Source organism: Macaca nemestrina, chromosome 20 (assembly GCF_043159975.1).
Source record: "Macaca nemestrina isolate mMacNem1 chromosome 20, mMacNem.hap1, whole genome shotgun sequence".
Taxonomy (NCBI): domain Eukaryota; kingdom Metazoa; phylum Chordata; class Mammalia; order Primates; family Cercopithecidae; genus Macaca; species Macaca nemestrina.
Window position 1 is genome coordinate 19,323,544 of NC_092144.1, and position 21,085 is coordinate 19,344,628.

Genomic DNA, 21,085 nt, shown 5'->3' on the forward strand with positions numbered 1-21,085 from the left:
GTTTTTGTTTTACCACAATAAGCACTCCAAACTTCTCATGAGAGCTTACAAAGTAGTGTGTAAAATAACATGGGGTGGGGAGAACAGTGAGAAAGCTGCAACCGTGACTCAGGTAAAAAGGTGAAGGGAGGGCGAGCACAGTGGCTCACGCCTGCAATCCCAGCACTTTGGGAGGCCAATGCGGGCAGATCATGAGGTCAGATCGAGACCATACTGGCTAACACAGTGAAACCCCGTGTCTACTAAAAATACAAAAAATTAGCCAGTCATGGTGGTGGTGGGCACCTGTAGTCCCAGCTACTTGTGAGGCTGAGGCAGAAGAATGGCATGAACCTGGGAGGCAGAGCTTGCAGTGAGCTGAGATCGCGCCACTGCACTCCAGCCTGGGCGACGGAGTGAGACTCCATCTCACGAAACCAAACCAAACCAAACCAAACCAAACCAAAAAAAAAAAAACGGTGAAGGACTCTGATGCATACATAACTGGGGATGGACATAAATGAAACCTGAAGATATTAGAAAATGAAAGCAGCACAATTCCTCTAAATTTAGAGTCAGTTGTGTAGCCTGGGTACAGACGCCCTCTCCAGACATGAAGAATCAATGCCATGTTTTCATCTGAATAATTTTCATCTCCTGGAGCCACCAACTCACTCCAACTGGAACACTAATTATGGAGTGTGTATAACACATGGTAGTGCTTTCATACATGTAGTCGTTTTCTGTGTTTGTTCACTTCATTTATGTCTAAACAACACCACGTCTGATGTAGAGACATAGGAGTTGGTAAAAAAAGAAATAAACACTACCATGACTGATGGCATCTCCCTAGTGTTCACCTAAAGAAATTAACACAATAAGATCAATAAACTCAATGATGTTAATTATAAAAATTAAAAGAACAACAAAGGAAAAATTGACATAGAGTTCTCCAACTGAAAAAAAATGTACTAAATAAAATGTTACAATACACTTACTATGGAATTACATGTTTACATTGTTTTGCAAGCACCATTAATTTCCAATTTCCAATAATTCTGGAGCAGATTATATAAAGAATACTTTATAAATTTTGATGCATTAGGTCTACTATCAATATCAGGTAAGTAAAACCTGGACTTACATAAGGATATTCTGAACTAGGAACCATAAGGTTTTAGAAAAATGAATTCAATACATATGGGAAAAACATTTGCTTTGAAATTCTTTAAGGTTTTTAGTTTGGTAGTAACTTATCAACACTTTAAAAATTACCAATTTGTTCTAACACATTTTCTTTCTTCTCAAAATAGGTACACATCCACATTCAAATACAATTACTTGCTTCATAATTCTCTTACATTTTATCTTTAGAGTAACACGTTTATATATTAAACTTTCATGTAAGTGAAAACTTAGAGTCTATGTGTGTTGGGAAGGCCATAGAGGTTGCATGTTCAAAGAAAAATGTAAGATAACATCTTCTACATACTCATTTAAGATTCAGAAATATATGGCTTTTGATTATATGCCTGTGTAATTTTCATAATAACCATCTTAATGACTCTATAGTTCGAAGAAAAATAATAAAAATGTAACCTATGGAAACAGTATTCTCCAACGTATTTGAAGTTTAAAGTCACTAAGGACAAGAATCACTAGAGACGCCATGCCACCATATTACTGAACAGTATGTTGTTACTGTCTGTTACCTAAAAACTTTAGTAAGGTAAAATAGGCTAATGTTGGTGGCAGGATAACACCTAATTCAATGCACAATTGTCTTAACACATTAAAACAATTTTGTTTTATTAAAACAAATGAAGTTCACACAGTCTAAGAAAAGCATTACAAAATCCACTATATTAATGTACAATCGGTAAAACAATTTACTAAAATTTGAATAATGCACAAGACTATTACTCTGAACATCTATCTCATGCAGCACTTACAACAGTTTTATAAGTCAACCACAAAAGCTTCTCCGTGTAGACTTTCTTCACACACCTCACATTTCAGTGTCCTCAATCTTCTGTTGAAAAGCATATAAATGATATCCTAATATGGAACCTCTCAAAGCTCCAAGCAGCAGAAATTGACCACATGCTTTTACACAGACACTAGGAATAAAGACACAGCATCAAGTAATTTGAGAGTTGAATTACATCAAAATTTGCCTTTGTAAAAATCTAAAACTCTTTCAATGCAAAAAACAGTGTACTTTGAATACAGTTTTAAGTTCTAAAATATTAGTCTCTTATTCCTGTTTAGCCTAACTAAATTATGTTAACTTTGAATTATTCTTTGTAATCAATACCCTGATTTAGAATAACATTGAAAGTGTTAGCATCTTAGTGGTTTCTACTGTGAATCTTCTGATATTCATTCAGACTTGATTTTTGATTAATTTTTTATATTTATTGCATCTGTTAAATGCTTTCATATAAACTCTCTAGCGTTTTCTAAGGTGTACTTTTAAAACATTTTTTTCATATTCATTACAGTTGTAGGGTTTCTTTCCAATATAAATTCTCTAAAATTGAATAAAATTTGAGCAACTGTTAGAGGGTTACCCTTCAGCATAAATTCTCCCATGTACAACAAAATCTGTAACATAAGTAAAAGTATTGCACCAATCTTTGTATTTGTAATGTTTTTCTTCAGGATAAAAACTCTTATGTTACTCTAAGGCTTATATTTTTGAAGCCTTTCCACGTACAAATGTATCACTAACATTACACCTTGTGCACTCGAAGGCTTTTATTTGGTGACATCTTTCCACAGATAAATGTAATGTGTATCATTATACTTTTATTGCTTTTATCTAGCATAAAACCTCTCATGAGTAAGCTCATAGCAGTTATTAAACACTTTGCCACATTCTTTAAAATCAGAATTTTTCTCAGTATGAATTTTCTTATGTGCAATAAAGTGTGAGCAGTGGTTGAAGACGTTCCCATATTCTTCACATTTGTAGTGTTTCTCTTCAGTATGAATTATCTTGTGACTTCAATGGCTTGAGCAAGATTTAAGGACTTTGCCACATTCCTTATATTTGTAGGATTTCTCGATAGTAAAAATTCTTACGTAGTAAGGTTTGAGCAGTGAGTAAAAGCTTCCCCACATTTTTTATACTTGCAGGATTTCTCTCTTCTTTGAACTCTCTTATGTTCATTAAGATGTGAGCATCGTTTAAAAGCTTTGCCACATTCTTCACATTTATAGTGTTTGATGGCAGTATGAATTTTCTTATGTCTAGTAAGGTGTGAGCACCGATTAAAGGCTTTGCCACATTCTTCACAGTTGTAGGGTTTCTCTCCAGTATGAATTCTCTTATGTTCAGTAAGGATTGAGGACCAGTTAAAAGCTTTGCCACATTCTTCACATTTGTAGGGTTTCTCTCCAGTGTGAATTCTCTTGTGTTTAGTAAGGTATGAGAACCTCTTAAAGACTTTGTCGCATTTTTCACATTTGTAGGGTTTCTCTCTGCTATGAATTACCTTATGTTCAGTAAGAATTGATGATGAGTTAAAAGCTTTGCCACATTCTTCACATTTATAGGGTTTCTCTCCCGTGTGGGTTCTCTCATGCACAGTAAGTAGGGAGCAGTGGTTGAAGGCTTTCCCACATTCTTTACATTTGTAGGGTTTCTTTCCAGTGTGAATCGTCTTATGTTTGGTGAGATGTGAGTGCCGGTTAAACGCTCTGCCACATTCTTCACATGTATAGGGTTTTTCTCCAGTATGAATTTTCTTATGTCTAACAAAGGGCGAACACCAGTGAAAGGCTTTTCCACATTCTTCACATTTGTAGGGTTTCTCACCAGTATGGATTCTCTTATGTTTAGTAAGGGTCGAGCACCAGTTAAAAGCTTTGCCACATTCTTCACATTTGTATGGTTTCTCTCCAGTGTGAATCCTCTTATGTTTAGTAAGGTATGAGAACCATTTAAAGGTTTTACCACATTCCTCACATATGTAGAGTTTCTCTTCAGTATGAATTATCTTATGATAAGAAAGGCCTGAGTGAGATTTAAAGACTTTGCCACATTGTACACATTTGAAAAGTTTCTCTGTAGTATGTCTTATGCTTTGTCTCTTTAGACTTGATGATTTACTAAAGACTTTCACACATTTATTATATGGGAAAATTTTGCTAGGTAGAGTTGACAAACACTGGTTAAGTCCATTATAAATTTCTTTTTGATCCTTACACTCACCCACATTTTCCCCATCTTTCCTTAAGTGTAAATCCTCAAGTCCACAGCTTCCATATCTTCTCAGTATCACCTTTTGGAATGAATCTTTCATGCCCTGTTCTGGCAAAAAGTCTTCAGTGCAATGAGAAGACACAGCTGGAATATAAAATTAACAAAATATCCCACTTGTTATTTTCAGTCAGATACATATACTTTACAAAGCTAACATAGAAAATTAAGAAAAGGACAGAATGACTTACTAGATGCAGCTGGGAAACACTCACTCCAAGGAGAGAAAACAAAATGTTGAGTAAAACATCACACTCTAAACAGATCTTTTGAGAGAAAGCTTAATTCAGAAGAAATGCAGACACTGTGGCTGAAGAGGAAGATGGAAAGCTTGCTCAAAGTCACTGGGCACCAGGACTGCCTCCTAGATCCAGACCAGACTTAAGGAAGGGATATGTGAAGAAACCCCATGGCAACACAGTCTAGCCATGGACCTCTGAGATTCTCACTTTGGTTCCTTCTCCTTGAAAGGCATTTCCCAGCTAAATCTAGCCTGAGCTCCTGATTATAGGATCTCATGTGATCCCTATACGTCTGTGAACTGGCAGGGGGAGCCACCTGGAGAATAGGCAGAGGCGCAGCTTAAACTCTTGTGGAGATCTGAAGCTTTCACTGTGCTGTGCAGCTGTAGCTGACCATAGGTGCCCATCCTCCGAGGCTCTGCATCTTGCACTGAGGGGATCCATCTCCTGCTGTCTGCCAGGCTGAGAGGGAGCAGGATTGTAGCTGTCATGGGACTGAGGTGAATCTGATCCATGCACCATGAATCTGGCTGGTCCTGCAGAAGGGTGCCCACAGCACAGCATCCACTTACATCACAGATGGTGCTTGACCCCAAAGGGCCAGAGGACAAATCCATGGGCCCAGTGCCAGCCGCCCAGGTCTTCCGCACACTGACTAATAATATTCAGCTGATATATGTGGTCTGAGCTTCAGTGGGGTAGAAGCCCACAGTGTCAGCACACAGAGAAGAGTGTGACATGGGAACATGAGCCAGCTTGGGAGCTGGCTTCCCCTTCATTCACATGAATAAACTGGGAAGGGTGTGGCCAGATGACCAGCCATGGTTTATATCCCAGGAAGCCTAGCAGCCTAGAACATCTGGAAGAGCTCAGCCATTTCAATGCAGATGGCTTGGAACAAGCCTCGCCAATTCAGCCTGCTCCCAGGGAAGACACTGGAGACAGACCTGCTGAGTTGAGGGACCACAGACTGGGTGGGCCCCACAGCCATCCGCTGGACTAAAAATCCTGGGCTGCAGGTGCAATACTGGTTACAAACCCATGGTGCAATTGCCCTGCCTGGTGATTTTCCATCCTCGAGCCGCTGCATCACCAAAGGACTCACAGAAACATTCCAAAACCCACCCTTACTTTTGCAAACAAAGGAGAACGGCAGGACCCCTGATATAAATACGGGTCTCCGGCCGGGCGCGGTGGCTCAAGCCTGTAATCCCAGCACTTTGGGAGGCCGAGACGGGCGGATCACGAGGTCAGGAGATCGAGACCATCCTGGCTAACACAATGAAACCCCGTCTCTACTAAAAATACAAAAAAAAAAAATTAGCCGGGCGTGGTGGCGGCGCCTGTAGTCCCAGCTACTCGGGAGGCTGAGGCAGGAGAATGGCGGGAACCCGGGAGGCGGAGCTTGCAGTGAGACGAGATCGCGCCACTGCACTCCAGCCTGGGCGACAGAGGGAGACTCCGCCTCAAAAAAAAAAAAACAAAAACAAAAAACGGGTCTCCTGGTGACCTAAAAGTGTGAACTGTCCCTAAGGGAGGGGGGAGCACAGACCACCAAAGCCCTCCTTGAAGCAAAGGAAATGGGTGCAGTGCCAGCAGTTGAAGGGAATATCACCAAGGCCCCAAAATAAATTTGGAGAGAAAATAATTTCTCACACACGATCTTCCCTCCCCAGAAATCTCTTAAGCGCCATGTACTTGGACTGAAGCCTGAATTCCACCACAAACAAGAATCCATTGCTTCAACACGAAGCACTCTATGAAATCCACTGCAGGAACTTATCTACAACCCAGGGACCTAGACAGAGCCTCTGCCTCTGAAAACAACCTTAAATGACACCAGCTGATTACACACAACATACACCACAGCCAAAACCTCAAGGAAAAAAAAGAATTAAAAAACATTTTCAAGCCCCATCCAAATCACAGAAAATTCAAAAGCAAAAGAAGCACCAGCTCCCTCAGATGAGACAGCAAAAGAACGCTGGCAATATAGAACGCCAGAGTGTTTCATACCTCAAAAGGATCTCATTAGCTCCTTTGAAAGAACCAAACACAACTTTATTTTTTTTTTTTATTTTATTTATTTATTTATTTTTGAGACGGAGTCTCGCTGTGTCGCCCAGGCTGGAGTGCAGTGGCCGGATCTCAGCTCACTGCAAGCTCTGCCTCCCGGGTTTTTACGCCATTCTCCTGCCTCAGCCTCCCGAGTAGCCGGGACTACAGGCGCCCGCCACCTCGCCCGGCTAGTTTTTTGTATTTTTTAGTAGAGACGGGGTTTCACCGTGTTAGCCAGGATGGTCTCGAACTCCTGACCTCGTGATCCGCCCGTCTCGGCCTCCCAAAGTGCTGGGATTACAGGCTTGAGCCACCGCGCCCGGCCAAACACAACTTTAAAAATTGTAAATTTTACTACGGGACTTTCAAAATACAATGCAAAGCCTTAAAAACAGAATAGACGAAGCAGACGAAAGTATTTCAGAGCTCAGAGACTGCTCCTTTATATCAACCCAGTCAGAAGACAGTAAAGAAAAAAGAATTCACTACAAACAAACACAGCTTCTGAGAGATACGGAATTATGTAAAGGGGTCAAACTTATGACTCATTAGTATTCCTGAGAGAGAAGGAAAAAAAACTAACCAACTTGGAAAACATACTTAAGGATATAATCTCCGAAATATTTTCCCATCTTGCTAGACAGGTTGACATAAAGATACAAGAAATTCAAGGAACTCCTTTGAGATACTATACAAGACAATCATCCCTAAGTATAAGTATAGTATCTGAATACTATACACATAGTATTCAGACTTTCCAAGGTCAACATGAAATAAAAAAAAAAAAAAGGCAACCAGAGAAAAGGGTCATATTACCTAAAAAATGAATTCTATCAAACAGTGGACTTCCTCACAGAAACCTTACAATCTGGAAGATATTGGGGGGTCTGTTTTTAACATTTTTAAAGAAAGAGGGCAGGTGCAGTGCTCATGCTTGTAATCCCAGCACTTTGGGAGGCCAAGGTGGGTAGATAACCTGAGCTCAGGAGTTCGAGACCACTCTGGGGAACATGGTGAAAGCCGGCCTCTATTAAACACAAAAAGTTAGCTGCCTGCCTCTATTAAATATAAAAAATTAGCCGGGTATGGTAGCGCTCACCCGTAGTCCCAGCTACTGGGGAGGCTGAGGCATGAGAATTGCTTGAGCCCCAGAGGTGGAGGTTGTAGTGAGCTGAGATTGCACCACTGCACTCCAGGCTGGGCCACAGAGTGAAACTCCATTTCAACAACAACAACAACAACAACAACAAAAAGATTAAAAAAAAGAAAGAAATTCCAGTCGGGAATTTTATGTTCCAGCAAACTAAGTTTCATAAGCAAAGAATTCACAAGCAATCACTAAGTGAATTAACTACCACTCAACTGGCATCACAAGCTGCTTAAGAGTGTTCTAAACATGGAAATGGAAGAATGATACCTACTATCACAAAAACACACATACGTACATAGCCCACAGACCCTACAAAGCAACTGCACAATCAAGACTACAGAGCACATGAAGCGAACAAAAACTAAGATATCAATATTAACCTTGAACACAGCAGTCTAAATGCTCCACTTAAAAGACATGAAGTGGTGGCCAGGCATGGTGGCTTGTGCCTGTAATCCCAGCACTTTGGGAGGCTGACACAGGTGAATCACCTGAGGTCAGGAGTTTGAGACCAGCCTGGCCAACATGGTGAAACCGCGTCTCTACTAAAAATACAAAAATTAGCCCGTAGTGGTGGCACGTGCCTGTAATCCCAGCTACTCGGGAGGCTGAGGCAAGGGAATCACTTGAAACCGGGAGGCAGAGGTTTCAGGAAGCTGAGATCATGCCTGCACGCCACCCTGGGTGACAGAGTGAGACTCTGTCTCAAAAAAAAAATAAAAAAATTCTAAAAATTAAAACGAAAATGACACAAAGTGGCAAATCAGATTAAAAAAAATAAGACTTAACCTTCTGCTGGCTTTAAAAAACTCATCTCACGTATAATGACACCCATAAACTCAAAGTAAAGGGAAAAAGTAACATCTATCACACAAATGGGAAAAAAACCAACAAACAAAAAAATGCAGTGGTCACTATTCTTATATTAATAAAATAGATTTTAAACCAACAATAGTAAAAAAGACAAACACATTACATACTAATAAAGGATTCAATAAATAAATAGATAAATCAATAATATTTAACTATCCTAAATATGTATGCACCCAACATTGGCACACCCAGGTTTATAAAGCAATTATTACTGGACCTAAAAAAAAGACTTAGCCAGCCATAGTGGAAGACAACACCTTACAGATAGCATTACAGATCATCAAGGCAGAAAACTAACAAAGAAATTCTGGACTTAAACTCAGCACTTGACCAACTGGACCTCATAGACATCTACAGAATAATTCATCTAATGAACACATACATACATTCTCATCTGTGCACAGAACATACTTTAAGACTGACCACATGCTCAGTCATAAAACAAATTTCAAAAATCCAGAAAAATTGAAATCATCTTCTTGAAACAGAGTGAAATAAACTCAAAACTCAATAGCAAGAGGAACCCTCAAAACTACACAAATACAGAAAACAAAACAACTTGTTCTGGAATGACTTTTGGGGAAACAATGAAATTAAGGCAGAAATCAGAAACTTACTTGAAACAAATAAAAATGGTGACGAGGCTGGGTGCGGTGGCTCACACCTGTAATCCCAGCACTTTGGGAGGCCGAGGTGGGCAGATCACGAGATCAGGGGTTCAAGACCAGCCTGGCCAACATAGTGAAACCCCATCTCTACTAAAAATACAAGAAATTAGCTGGGCGTGGTAGCAGGTGCCTGTAATCCCAGCTACCTGGGAGAGTGAGGCAGGAGAATCACTTGAACCCAGGAGGCAGAGGTTGCAGTGAGTGGGAAATAGCGCCACTACACTCCAGCCTGGGTGACAGAGTGAGACTCCGTCTCAAAAAAAAAAAAAAAAAAAAAAAAAAAGTGACAAAATGTAACAAAACCTTGGAATGTGGCAAAAGCAGTGTTAGGAGGGTTTATAGTGCTAAACTTTTATACCAAGAAGATAGAAAGATCTCAAGTTAACAACCTGATACCTTGCCTAAAGAAATCAGAAAAACAACAAAGCAAATCCAAAGCTAGAAGAAGAAAAGAAATAATTCAAATCAGAGCAGAACAAAAAAATATTGAAACCAAGAAAACCATTCAAATAATCAATAAAATAAGTTTTTCTAAAAGATAAACAAGATCACTAGATCTCTAGCTAAGTTAACAAAGAAAAAAAAAAGATCCAAATAAGCACAATCAAAAATGACAAACTATCAATAGACTAACAGACAACCTACTGGGAGAAAGTATTTGTAGACTACGCATCTGACAAGGGACTAATGTTCACGATCTATAAGAAATTTAAATCTACAAGAAAAACAGAAATAATCTCATTAAAAAGTGGTCAAAGGACATGGTCATTTCTCAAAAGACATAAAAGCAGCCAAGAAACGTGAAAAAATGAGACAAAAAGGGAGAAAAAGAAGGACAAAACAGCAACAAAAATCAAAACAATCAATAAAATGGCAATGGTAACCCTTCTCTATCAGAAAATTAAATATTCATGGAATAAACTTCCCAATCAAAAGACATAAACTGGTATAAAAACAAGATTCAACTACATTCTTTGTACAAGATACTCACTTTCAATCTGAAGAAGACAATAGACTAAAAGAAGGATGGTACAAGTCATTCTATTAGAATGTTAACCAAATCAGAAGAAACTAGGTCAAAATTACATAAGGCAAAATACATTTTAGGTCAAACACTGTTATAAAATATACTTTGGTCAAAATTCTCACAAGAGACAAAGAAGGACATTAAATAATAGTAAAAAGATTAATTTACTAGAAAACGATAACATATATATAATCATCAGGTTCCCAAATATATAAAGTAAACATTAACAAAATTGAAGAAATATACAGCAATATAATAATAGTAAGATATTTCAATATCCCACTTTTAGTAATAAGTTATAAAGCAAGGTAGAATATTAAATATAAGAACAGAGGACTTCAAAGCACTCTAAAAATTACACCTAACGGACACATAGCAAACACTCCACACAACAGCAGAATACACAATCTTCTCCATAGCTCACAACACATTCTCTTGGATATATCACTTGTTAGGGCACAAAGCAATTCTTAGCAAACTTTTTTTTTAAATTTTGAGACTGAGTTTCGCTCTTGTTGCCCAGGCTGGAGTGCAATGGCACGATCTTGGCTCACCATAACCTCCGTCTATTAGGTTCAAGCGATTCTCCTGCCTCAGCCTCCGGAGTAGCTGGGATTACAGGCATGTGCCACCACATCTGGCTAATTTTGTATTTTTGGTAGAGATGGGGTTTCTCCATGTTGGTCAGGCTGGTCTCGAACTCCCGACCTCAGGTGATCTGCCTGCATCGGCCTCCCAAAGTGCTGGGATTACAGGTGTGAGCCACCATGCCTGGCCTAGCAAACTTTTAAAAATGGAAATCTTATAGACTATTATTATGACCAAATGGAATGAAACTAAAAATTAGTAATAGAAAAAAATCCACAAATATATGGAAATTAAACACAGTCTTAAGCATGCTCATGTTCAAGGACTGGAAGAATTAATACTGTACAACATCTTTACAGCACCCAAAGTAATGTTCAGATTCAATGTGATCCCCTTCAAATTCCCAATTTCATTTTTTGCAGGAATAAAAAACAATGCCCAAATCAAATAAAATCTCAAGAGACCATGAAGAGCTAAATAATCTTTAAAATGAGGAAAGGTGTTGGAAGCATCACACTTCCTGATTTCAAAACACATGACAAAACTACAGTAATAAATGCAGTTTAGTACTAGCATAAAGGCAGACAATTAGACCAATGAAAAAGAATGTAGCACAGATATTATCTTTCATGTATATGGTCAAATAGTTACTTGCACACCCATATTAATTGTAGCATTATTCACAAAAATCAATAGGTGAAAGAAACCTAAACTTCTCTCACCACATGAATGGAAAAATACAATTTATAATATACAAATAATGGAATAATACTCAGCTTTTAAAAAGGAGAAAATCGGGTCAGGTGTGTAGGCTCACGCCTGTAATCCCAGCATTTTGGGAGGCTCAGGTGGGCGGATCACGAAGTTATGAGCTCGATATCATCCTGGCCAACATGGTAAAACCTCGTCTCTACTAAAATACAAAAAAAAAAAAAAAAAAAAAAATTAGCTGGGCATGGTGGCACATGCCTGTAGTCCCAGCTACTCGGGAGGCTGAGACAGGGGAATTGCTTGAACCCGGGAGGCAGAGGTTGCAGGGAGCCGAGATTGCACCACTGCACTCCAGCCTGGCAACAGAGCGAGACTCCATCCAAAAAAAAAAAGGAAGAAATCTTCTAACATTGACAATAAAGATAAATCTGATGGCATGATGCTAAGTAAAATAAGCCAGCCATAAAAAGACAGATATTGTATAAATCCATTTATATGAGACATCTAAAGTAGTTACACTCAGCAACAAAATAGAGAGGTGTTTGTAAAGGGTCAATGAGGAAAATGAGTAGTTTCATGTATGTTGAGTTCGAGTTTCCCAAGATAAAAACATGTGGAGATATACTGCATGACAGTGTCAATATACCCAACATAACAGAACTGTATAACTTAAAAATATTTAAGATTCTAAATTTTATGTTATCTATTTTGGACAATTAAAAATAAACAATTACACCTAAAAGAAATACAGAGTTATAAAGCTTTTTAAAAATTACCTTCAAATCACAAGTGTTTCTCTCACAAAAAGAAAATATACATTCACCAATGAATAGATGTTGAAATTACAACAATTTTCATGACTCCTCACCTAAACAGAATAAAACCACCATTGATGACCAACAAAAATATAAATATAAGAGTCATAAACAAAATGGGGTGATACTTATTCAGTCAAACACAGAGATAATTAAATTGGCAATAAACATACGGCTGATTCATATTTGACTTTTGCCTCACACTGCCTTAAAATGTACAGAGCTGAATACTGTCATACAAAATTATATGAATAAAAACTAAAAAATACTATGAATGTGAAATGGCCTATTATAAAAATTGTAACAAATAAATACAAAATTGCAAAGCAAAATTAAAAGAAACTATAATCCATAAAATTCTGAATAAACATAGTGGACTACTGATGAAGAATCCTTCTAGATAGCTATAATTTTCAACCATGACTGGCTATCCATAAAAAGTACACATTTTTGAATCAGGAGTATACAGTTAGAGCACTGTTTCACAGAAACCCCATTATAATTATTGATAAAAAGCTTTGAGAAAATAATTTTTAAGAAACAAGCACTTACATAATACTAGAGAAACTTATTAATATGTTGCTCTTCTTTTTACACAAAATGGTAAGGTGGTAATCTAGCCTGTAGAAGCAGAGAAAAGACTTACATTTTTTACTGGAGGAACAATATAAATATTGCAAAATATGGTATAAAATACTGATTATGAATTAGGAATAAATTATGCTATCATTCAGATAAAGGTAGAAGAATATAGATGAAAATGCAAAGAAAGCTTTTTAAATGCCGGCAACTTAATTATACAAACTAGGCCGGGCATGGTGGCTCACGCCTGTAACCCTAGCACTTTGGGAAGTTGAGGCGGGTGGATCACTTGAGCTCAGGAGTTCAAGACCAGCCTGGACAACATGGTGAAACTCCGTCTCTAGAAAGAATACAAAAATTAGCCGGGCATGGTGACACGCACCTGTACTCTCAGCTACTTGGGGGGCTGAGGCAGTCTATAGAGTCAGTCTATTTCCAAATGTCATCAAAAGATCACAAGGCATAGAGAGAAGACAGGAAATAATATTCATTTAAAGGAAGAAAATGACTCTTTGGAAATCAGTTTTTAAGAAATTAAGATCTTTGTACTATCTGACAAGGAATTCAAAATAATCATTTTAAACATGTTCAATGAGCAAAAATAGAATGTAGACAACTAAACAGAATCAAGAAAACAGTGCATGAAGAAATGAATATATCAACAGAGATTTTAAAAACTATTAAAAGTATTTTTTAAAAAAACAAAAATTGTGGAGCTGAATACAATAATTAAGTTAAAAAAATTATTACAGAGCCACAGCAAATAATGAGGAAATAGAAGTTATCAGCAAATTAAAGACATTTCACTTAACAAATACTGAGTTATAAAAGCAAAAAAAATACTGCCAACAAAGAAAATTTTATCTGGAAAAATTTACCTCTAGAATAAGGGAAAAAAAAAAGATGTTACAAGATAAACAAAAGCTGTCAGTCTTTGTCACCATGTGTATAGTTCTATAAGAAATGGTAAAGTAAATATATACATAGATCTACAATTCTCTACTATAATAATGGTGCGTAACACTGAAAATCCTGCCATAGAATTTAATAAACCAAAACACAAATTTGCGTAAATCTCTTAATAGATACACAATACGAAATGATATAATATGTGACATTAATAACAAAGGATGTAAAAAGGTATAGTTTTATATTCAATTGAAGTAAAGATGTCATGGGATTTAAGCATATGTTTCATAAACTCTCATTTTTCAAGGTGATCACAAAAATACCTATAAAAGATATGCAAAAGAAAATGAAAAAGGAATCAAAGTATGCCACTACAAAATTAACAAAACAAAAACAAAGGCAGTAAGAGAGGAAATGAGGGAAAACGTATTTATGACAAGCACAGAAAGTAATCAAAAACAAAACACTACTAGTAATTTTATTTCTTTCTGGTATTATTTTAAATATGAACAGATTGAACCCCTTAAAAAAGTAAAATAGCTGAATAAGTTAAAAACAAAATCTTACAATGTGCGTCTTTAGGGGACTCACTTTAGTTTTAAGGAGACAAACAGACTGAAAGTGACAGGATACAAAAATATATTCCATTCAAACAGTAAGCACAAGTGGGTGGGGTGGCCATAGTTAGACAAAATCCACTTTAAGTAAAAAACTTACAAAAGATAAAGATTGGTATTATATAATGGCAAAATGGATCCATTTACCAGGAATCTATAACACATATAACTGTTATATAAGTATAACATTAGCACTCTCAAACATATAAAACAAATATTGACAGAAGTTAAGAAACAAATACACAGCAGCACAATAATTATAGACTTCAAGGCCTCATTCTCAATCATAAATATAAAAAACTCAGATAAATTAGTAAGAAAATAAAAAACTTAAACGTTACACACCAATTAGACCTAAGAGACATATACAGAACGTTCCAGTTAAACGCAGCAGAATACATAATATTCTCAATCACACACAGAGCATTCTGTTTGGACGCATAACAAGTCTTAATAAATTTAAGGAGACTGAAATCATACAGTGTATATTTTCTGACCAAAATGGAATGAAACTAGAAATCAGAAGCAGAAGTAAAACTGTAAATCCAAAAAATGTGGACATTAAACCCACTCAAACATATTCTTGCTCAAGGATCAGATAATTTCATTTTGTTAAGATGTCAACATGCACAGCCACATACAAATTCAATGTAATATCAGAATCTTCATGGTACTTTTTTTTTGCAGAAATATATTTAAGTTTCTCAAATTCTTTTAGGAGCTATAACTAGCAAAACACCCTTTAAAAAGAATAACAAAGAAGTATTGCACTTCCTGGTTTTATAACACATTACCCAAAGCTATAAAGATACAAATAATGTGGTATTAGCACAAAGAAAAATAAATGGATGATAAAACAAAATAGAGAGCTCAAAATTAAGCACGTGTGTTCGTAATCAATGACCTTATATAAGATTGCTATGGCCACACAATGGGGAAGAAAATAGTTTTTTTAACAGATGATGTTGAAAACTGAGTATTTACATGAAAAAAATAAGTTGAGCCCTTCCGTTACCTGCACCATATAAAAACAGTATTTAAAATGGATGAAATACTTGAACATAAAAATATAACAAACTTCCTAGATAAATATATGGGGGAAAATATGACATTGGACTTGGCATTAATTTCTCGTTACAAAAGACAAAGAATTTGATGTCATTTTCTTAGATATGAAATCAAATGCATAAGGAAAAAATAATAGAGAAATGGGACTACATCAAACTTCAAAATTTCTGCACATCAAAGGAAAAATTTAGTGGGGTGAAAATGCTGCCTAAGAAATGGGTGAAATATTTGAAAATCACATATTTGATAGGAGTTAATTTTCACAATATATAAACAATGTCTAAAACTCAACAATAAAAAGTGAGTAGCTTAAGAAATGGACAAATAATTGAACTGGCATCTCTCCAAAGAAGATACATAAATGGCTTATAAGCATTTGAAAGGATGCTCAGGATTACTAACTTTTAGACCAATGCAAAGTACAAATCACAGTAAAATATTACCTCAAACCCATTAGGAGAGCCATTAAGAAATGTAACCACCCCCCCAAAAAAAATTGTTATGGATATGGAAAATTGAGAGGCCTTTTGAGCCACTGGTAGGCAAAAATGATGCAGCTACTGTAAAAAACATACTATGAAGGTTTCTCAAAAAATTAAAAATAGAGTTACTATATAATCCAGCAAACATGGAAAATCCTATTTGATACTGTTCTTGGCAGTTATTTTTTGGGGTATGACACCCAAAGCACAGAAACAAAAGCAAACATAAATAAGTGGGACTGCATCAAACTGAAATTTTTCTGCACAGCAAAGAAAATAAAACAAGGAAACTTACAGGATGAAAAAAAATATTTGCAAGCCATGCATCTGATAAGAAGTTAATATCCAGAATATATAAGGAATTCACACAAATCAAAGGCAAAGACAATAAGAAGAATGATAATAAGAACTAAATTGAAAAACAGACTGAATGGATAGGTATTTTTCCAGTGAAGACAAAGAGCGAACAGGTATGAGAAAAGGACCTCAACATCACCAGTCATCAGGCAGGTGCAAACCAAAATGATGATAAAATATCACTTCACATTTGTTAGGATGGCTATTATCAAGTGACATGTATATTTTTTGGGTGATGGATACCCTAAAAGCACTGACTTCACCACCATGCAATCTATCTGTGTAACAAGGTTGCACTCATATCCCACAAATTTATACAAAAAGAATAGGGCTGGGTATGGTGGCTCATGCCTGTAATCCCAGCATTTTGGGAATCTGAGGTAAGAGGACTGCTTGAGCAAAGGAGTTCAAGGCCAGCCCTGGCAACACAGTGAGACCCCTTCTCTGTCAAAAAAAAAAAAAAAAAAAAAAAAGAAATTTTAAGCATAAAAACATTTTTAAAAAGAGATAACAAGTGTTGACAAGTGTGTGATGAAAACAATCTTGTACATTGTTGGTGTGTTGTAAATTGGTAGAGTCATTATGAGAACCAGTATGGACATTCTTTAAAAAATAAAATTAGGCCAAGCACGGTGGCTCACACCTGTAATACTAGCACTTTGGGAGGCTGAGGTGGGTGGATCACGAGGTCAGGAGTTTGAGACCAGCCTGGCCAACATGGTGAAACCCTGTCTCTACTAAAAATACAAAAATTAGCTGGGCGTGGTGACAGGCGCCTGTAATCCAAGCTACTCAGGAAGCTGAGGCAGCAGAATCGTTTGAACCCGGGAGGCGGAGGTTGCAATGAGCTGAGATCGTGCCACTGCACTCCAGCCTGGGTGACAGGGTGAGACTCGATCTCAAAAATAAATAATATTTTTATATTTATATTATATTTATATTATTTATAAATTGTATATATTAATAAATAACTTATTTATATTATTTATAAAATAAATAAATTAAATTAAAAAAAATTCCACATAATCCAGCAATCCCACTTCTGTGTATGTAACCAAAGGAAATAAAATCACTATTTCTAATATTTGCATCTCCATGTTCATTTCACAATTGCCAAGACATGAAAACAAGAAAACATGAAGACATGTTTGTGGACACTGACTGGATAAAGAAAATATGGCATATATACACAATACAGTATTATTCAGCCATAAAAAATCATGAAATGCTGCCAACATTTCAACGACATGGATGGACCTGGAAGACATTATACTAAGTGAAATAAGCCAGACACAGAAAGAAAAATAATGCACGGTCTCACCTCTATGTGTAATCTACAAAGGATGAACCCATAGACACAGAGAGTACAAAGCTGGCTGACCCAGTCTAGAAGTAGGGAAAATGGGAAGATGTTCAATGAGTGCATGCTGCCAGTCATGAAATGAGTAAGTTTTGAGGATCTAATGCATAGCATCATGGCTATAGCTAAATCGTAATGCTCTATATTAGGGTACCCAGTCTTTTGGCTTCCCTGGGCCACACTGGAAGAAGAATTGTCCTGGGCCACGCATAAAATACACTAACGCTAATCATAGCTGATTAGCTTTCAAAAATCTCATGTTTTAAGAAAAATTTGTGTTTGGCCACATTCAAAGCCATCCTGGGCTGCATGCAGCCAGCAGGACACAAGTTGGACGAACGTGCTCCATATGCTTACATTTTAATAAGACAGCAAACCTTCAGTGTTCTCACTACAAAAGAAAACGCTGCATGGTGGCTCATGCCTGTAATTCCAGCACTTTGGGAGGCCAAGGAGGGTGGGTCACATGAGGCCAGGAGTTTGAGACCAGCCTGTAATTCCAGCTACTTGGGAGGCTGAGGCACAAGAATCACTTGAACCTGGGAGGCAGAGGTTGCAGTGAGCCGAGATCCCGCCACTGCACTCCAGTCTGTGTGACAGAGTGAGACTTGTCTCAAAAAAGAAAAAAAAAACAAAAAACCAAATAACTCTGTGAGGTAACAGATGCATTCATTAACTGTATTAATCATTTCACAATGTTTACACATACAATATCATTACATTTTACATAATAAATAGTTATATACTTTTAATTTGTGGAAAGTAACCACACGGTCCACACACGTATATGTGTGGGTATATTTGTGTGTATATGTGTACACATCTCAACTAGTACAATTGAAGACGCTGGGAAAATAAAGTTTAAATTACCAATTTTAGTTCACACTGAAAATATAAAATGTAGAAATAAAATAATATTAGATTTTCTTATATTTAGGGAGATGCTTAGCATTATAAAAAAATTACTGAATAGGAATTTCTGTAGAATCACATGTGAAAATTCTGTAAGGGGCTGGGCACGGTGGCTCACGCCTGTAATTCCAGCACTTTGGGAGACCGAGGCGGGTGGATCACCTGAGGTCAGGAGTTCTAGACCAACCTGGCCAACATGGTGAAACCCTGTCTCTACTAAAATACGAAGGTAGCTGGGCGTGGTGGTGCACACCTGTAATCCCAGCTACTTGGGTGGCTTAGGTGGGAGAGTCGCTTGAACCCAGACGGCAGAGGTTGCAGTGAGCCAAGATGGCGCCATGCACTCCAGCCTGGGTGACACAGTGAACCTCCGTCGCAAAACCAAACAAACAAAAAAATTTATTTAAAAAAAAAAAGAAAGAAACTTCCATAAGAAATCATAAAGCAGAAAACATACCACATCTGTTTGTGGTGTTACTGGGATTTTGGAACCAAATATGGTTAACACTAATACTCTCACACATTTCAGACATAATGCAAACAATAACAACAACAAAAACCCAAACCAAACCAAACCAAAACAAAACAAAAACCTTAAAAAAAAAGTTTAAAGGCCGGGCGTGGTGGCTCATGCCCGTAATCCCACCACTTTGGGAGGCCGAGGTGGGTGGATCACCTGAAGTCGGGAGTTCAAGACCAGCCTCAACAACTTGGAGAAACCCCATCTCTACTAAAAACACAAAATTAGCTGGGCCTGGTGGCACATGTAATCCCAGCTACTTGGGAGGCTGAGGCAGGAGAATCACTTGAACCCAGGAGGCGGAGGTCATGGTGAGCCAAGATTGTGCCATTGCACTCCAGCCTGGGAAACAAGAGCGAAAATCTCTCTCTCAAAAGAAAAGAAAAAAATAGTTTAACATAGAGTTCCTCAAAAGTACACATATATTCCTGTGGCCCCTGAGACAATGAAAGGGCAGTCAGATAATAAAGTCTGTTATAAGCCATGAAGAGGACTTTGGCTCTCACTGTAACCTCAAAGGAAGGTTACTTTTTAGAGAATTTAGGAGCATTAGACAGAAGATGCCTCCATGTGAGAGCAAGAAAAAATAACCATGCCCCTCAAAATCATCTCCATTGAAGCAGAGCTTCTCAAATAACTTTTGAAGCCCGTCTTCCCCCTTGGCCTTTGGAGCTTTCACCTGTGGCATGTGTTTCATTCATCCAACCTACCTGAGGGTTTAGCTATGGTCTCATGTCTCTTCACATTCCAGGGCTCCTGTCTTTGCTCCAGACAGCTAATCAGTTCTGGCTTAGAAACAGTCAGACCTGTTTTATTAGAAAAAAGTAATGTGATGCTTGTTGGGATTCTCCAATTACCAAGCTAGTGTTGTGCTCTGTAGAGAAGACAGAATATTATAGATGATTCTAGAAAATTAATAATAAGGCCGGGCGCATTGGCTCACGCCTGTAATCCCAACATTTTGGCAGGCCGAAGCGGGCAGATCATGAGGTCAGGAGATCGAGACCATCCTGGCCAACATGGTGAAAACCCATCTCTATAAAAATACAAAAACTAGCAAAGTGTGGTGGCACGTGCCTGTAATCCCAGCTACTTGGGAGGTGTAGGGAGGAGAACCGCTTGAAGGACGCAGAGATTGCAGTGAGCTGAGATCGCGCCACTGCACTCCAGCCTGGCAACAGAGTGAGACTCTATCTCAAAAAAAAAAAAAAAAAGAAAATTAATAACAAAATAATATTTCTAAACAGAAAGTTTAGAATATTTTATATTTTTGGGTGTTTAGCTTCCCTACCCAATACTACTTAATCAAAAATTGGTGGTAGAAGTTGGATTTTAAGGTCTGGTCAATAATATTCTATAAAGGAATTTTTATAATGGAATTCCAAGAATTACCACTAAAGGCTGGGTATGGTAGTTCACACTAGTAATCCCAACACTTTGGGAGGCCAACGAGGGTGGATCACTTGAGGTCAGGAGTTTGAGATCAGTCTGGCCAACATAGTGAAACCTCCTCTTTACTAAAAATACAAAAATTAGCTGGGTGTGGTGGTGGGTACCTGTAGTCCCAGATACTCAGGAGGCTAAAACAGGAGAATCACTTGAACCCAGGACGTGGAGGTTGCAGTGAGCTGGACTGTACCACTGCACTCAAGCCTGGGCAACAGAGCTAGACTCTGTCTCAAAAAAAAAAAATAAAAACAAACAAAAAGAATTACCACTAGAGTGAAAAATGCCCATCACCTCAAGGCAGAAGAAAGTTAATGTAAACATAAAACTTCTTGAAAATTTTCTTCTCTATCCCAACAAATCCCCAAGTTTTCCTTGAAAGCAGAGATCTAAAACTCATTTACACAAAGCAGAAATCCCCACCAAACATTCTACAGAGGAAGAAAGTAAAATC

General features: G+C 37.5%; 1 protein-coding gene across 1 annotated transcript in view; it reads right to left on the minus strand.

Annotated features, from left to right (window-relative positions):
• Positions 1-445: 445 nt before the first annotated feature.
• The window catches only part of LOC105489730 (zinc finger protein 682), a 31,459-nt gene continuing 10,819 nt past the window's right edge, over positions 446-21,085 (minus strand). The window contains exons 3-4 of the mRNA XM_071086655.1: positions 19,896-19,991; positions 446-4,333 (exon numbers count right to left, since the gene is read on the minus strand). Of these exons, the coding sequence (XP_070942756.1) occupies positions 3,063-4,333; positions 19,896-19,991 (1,367 nt within the window). The 3' untranslated portion in view covers positions 446-3,062. The remainder of the gene's footprint in view (positions 4,334-19,895; positions 19,992-21,085) is intronic.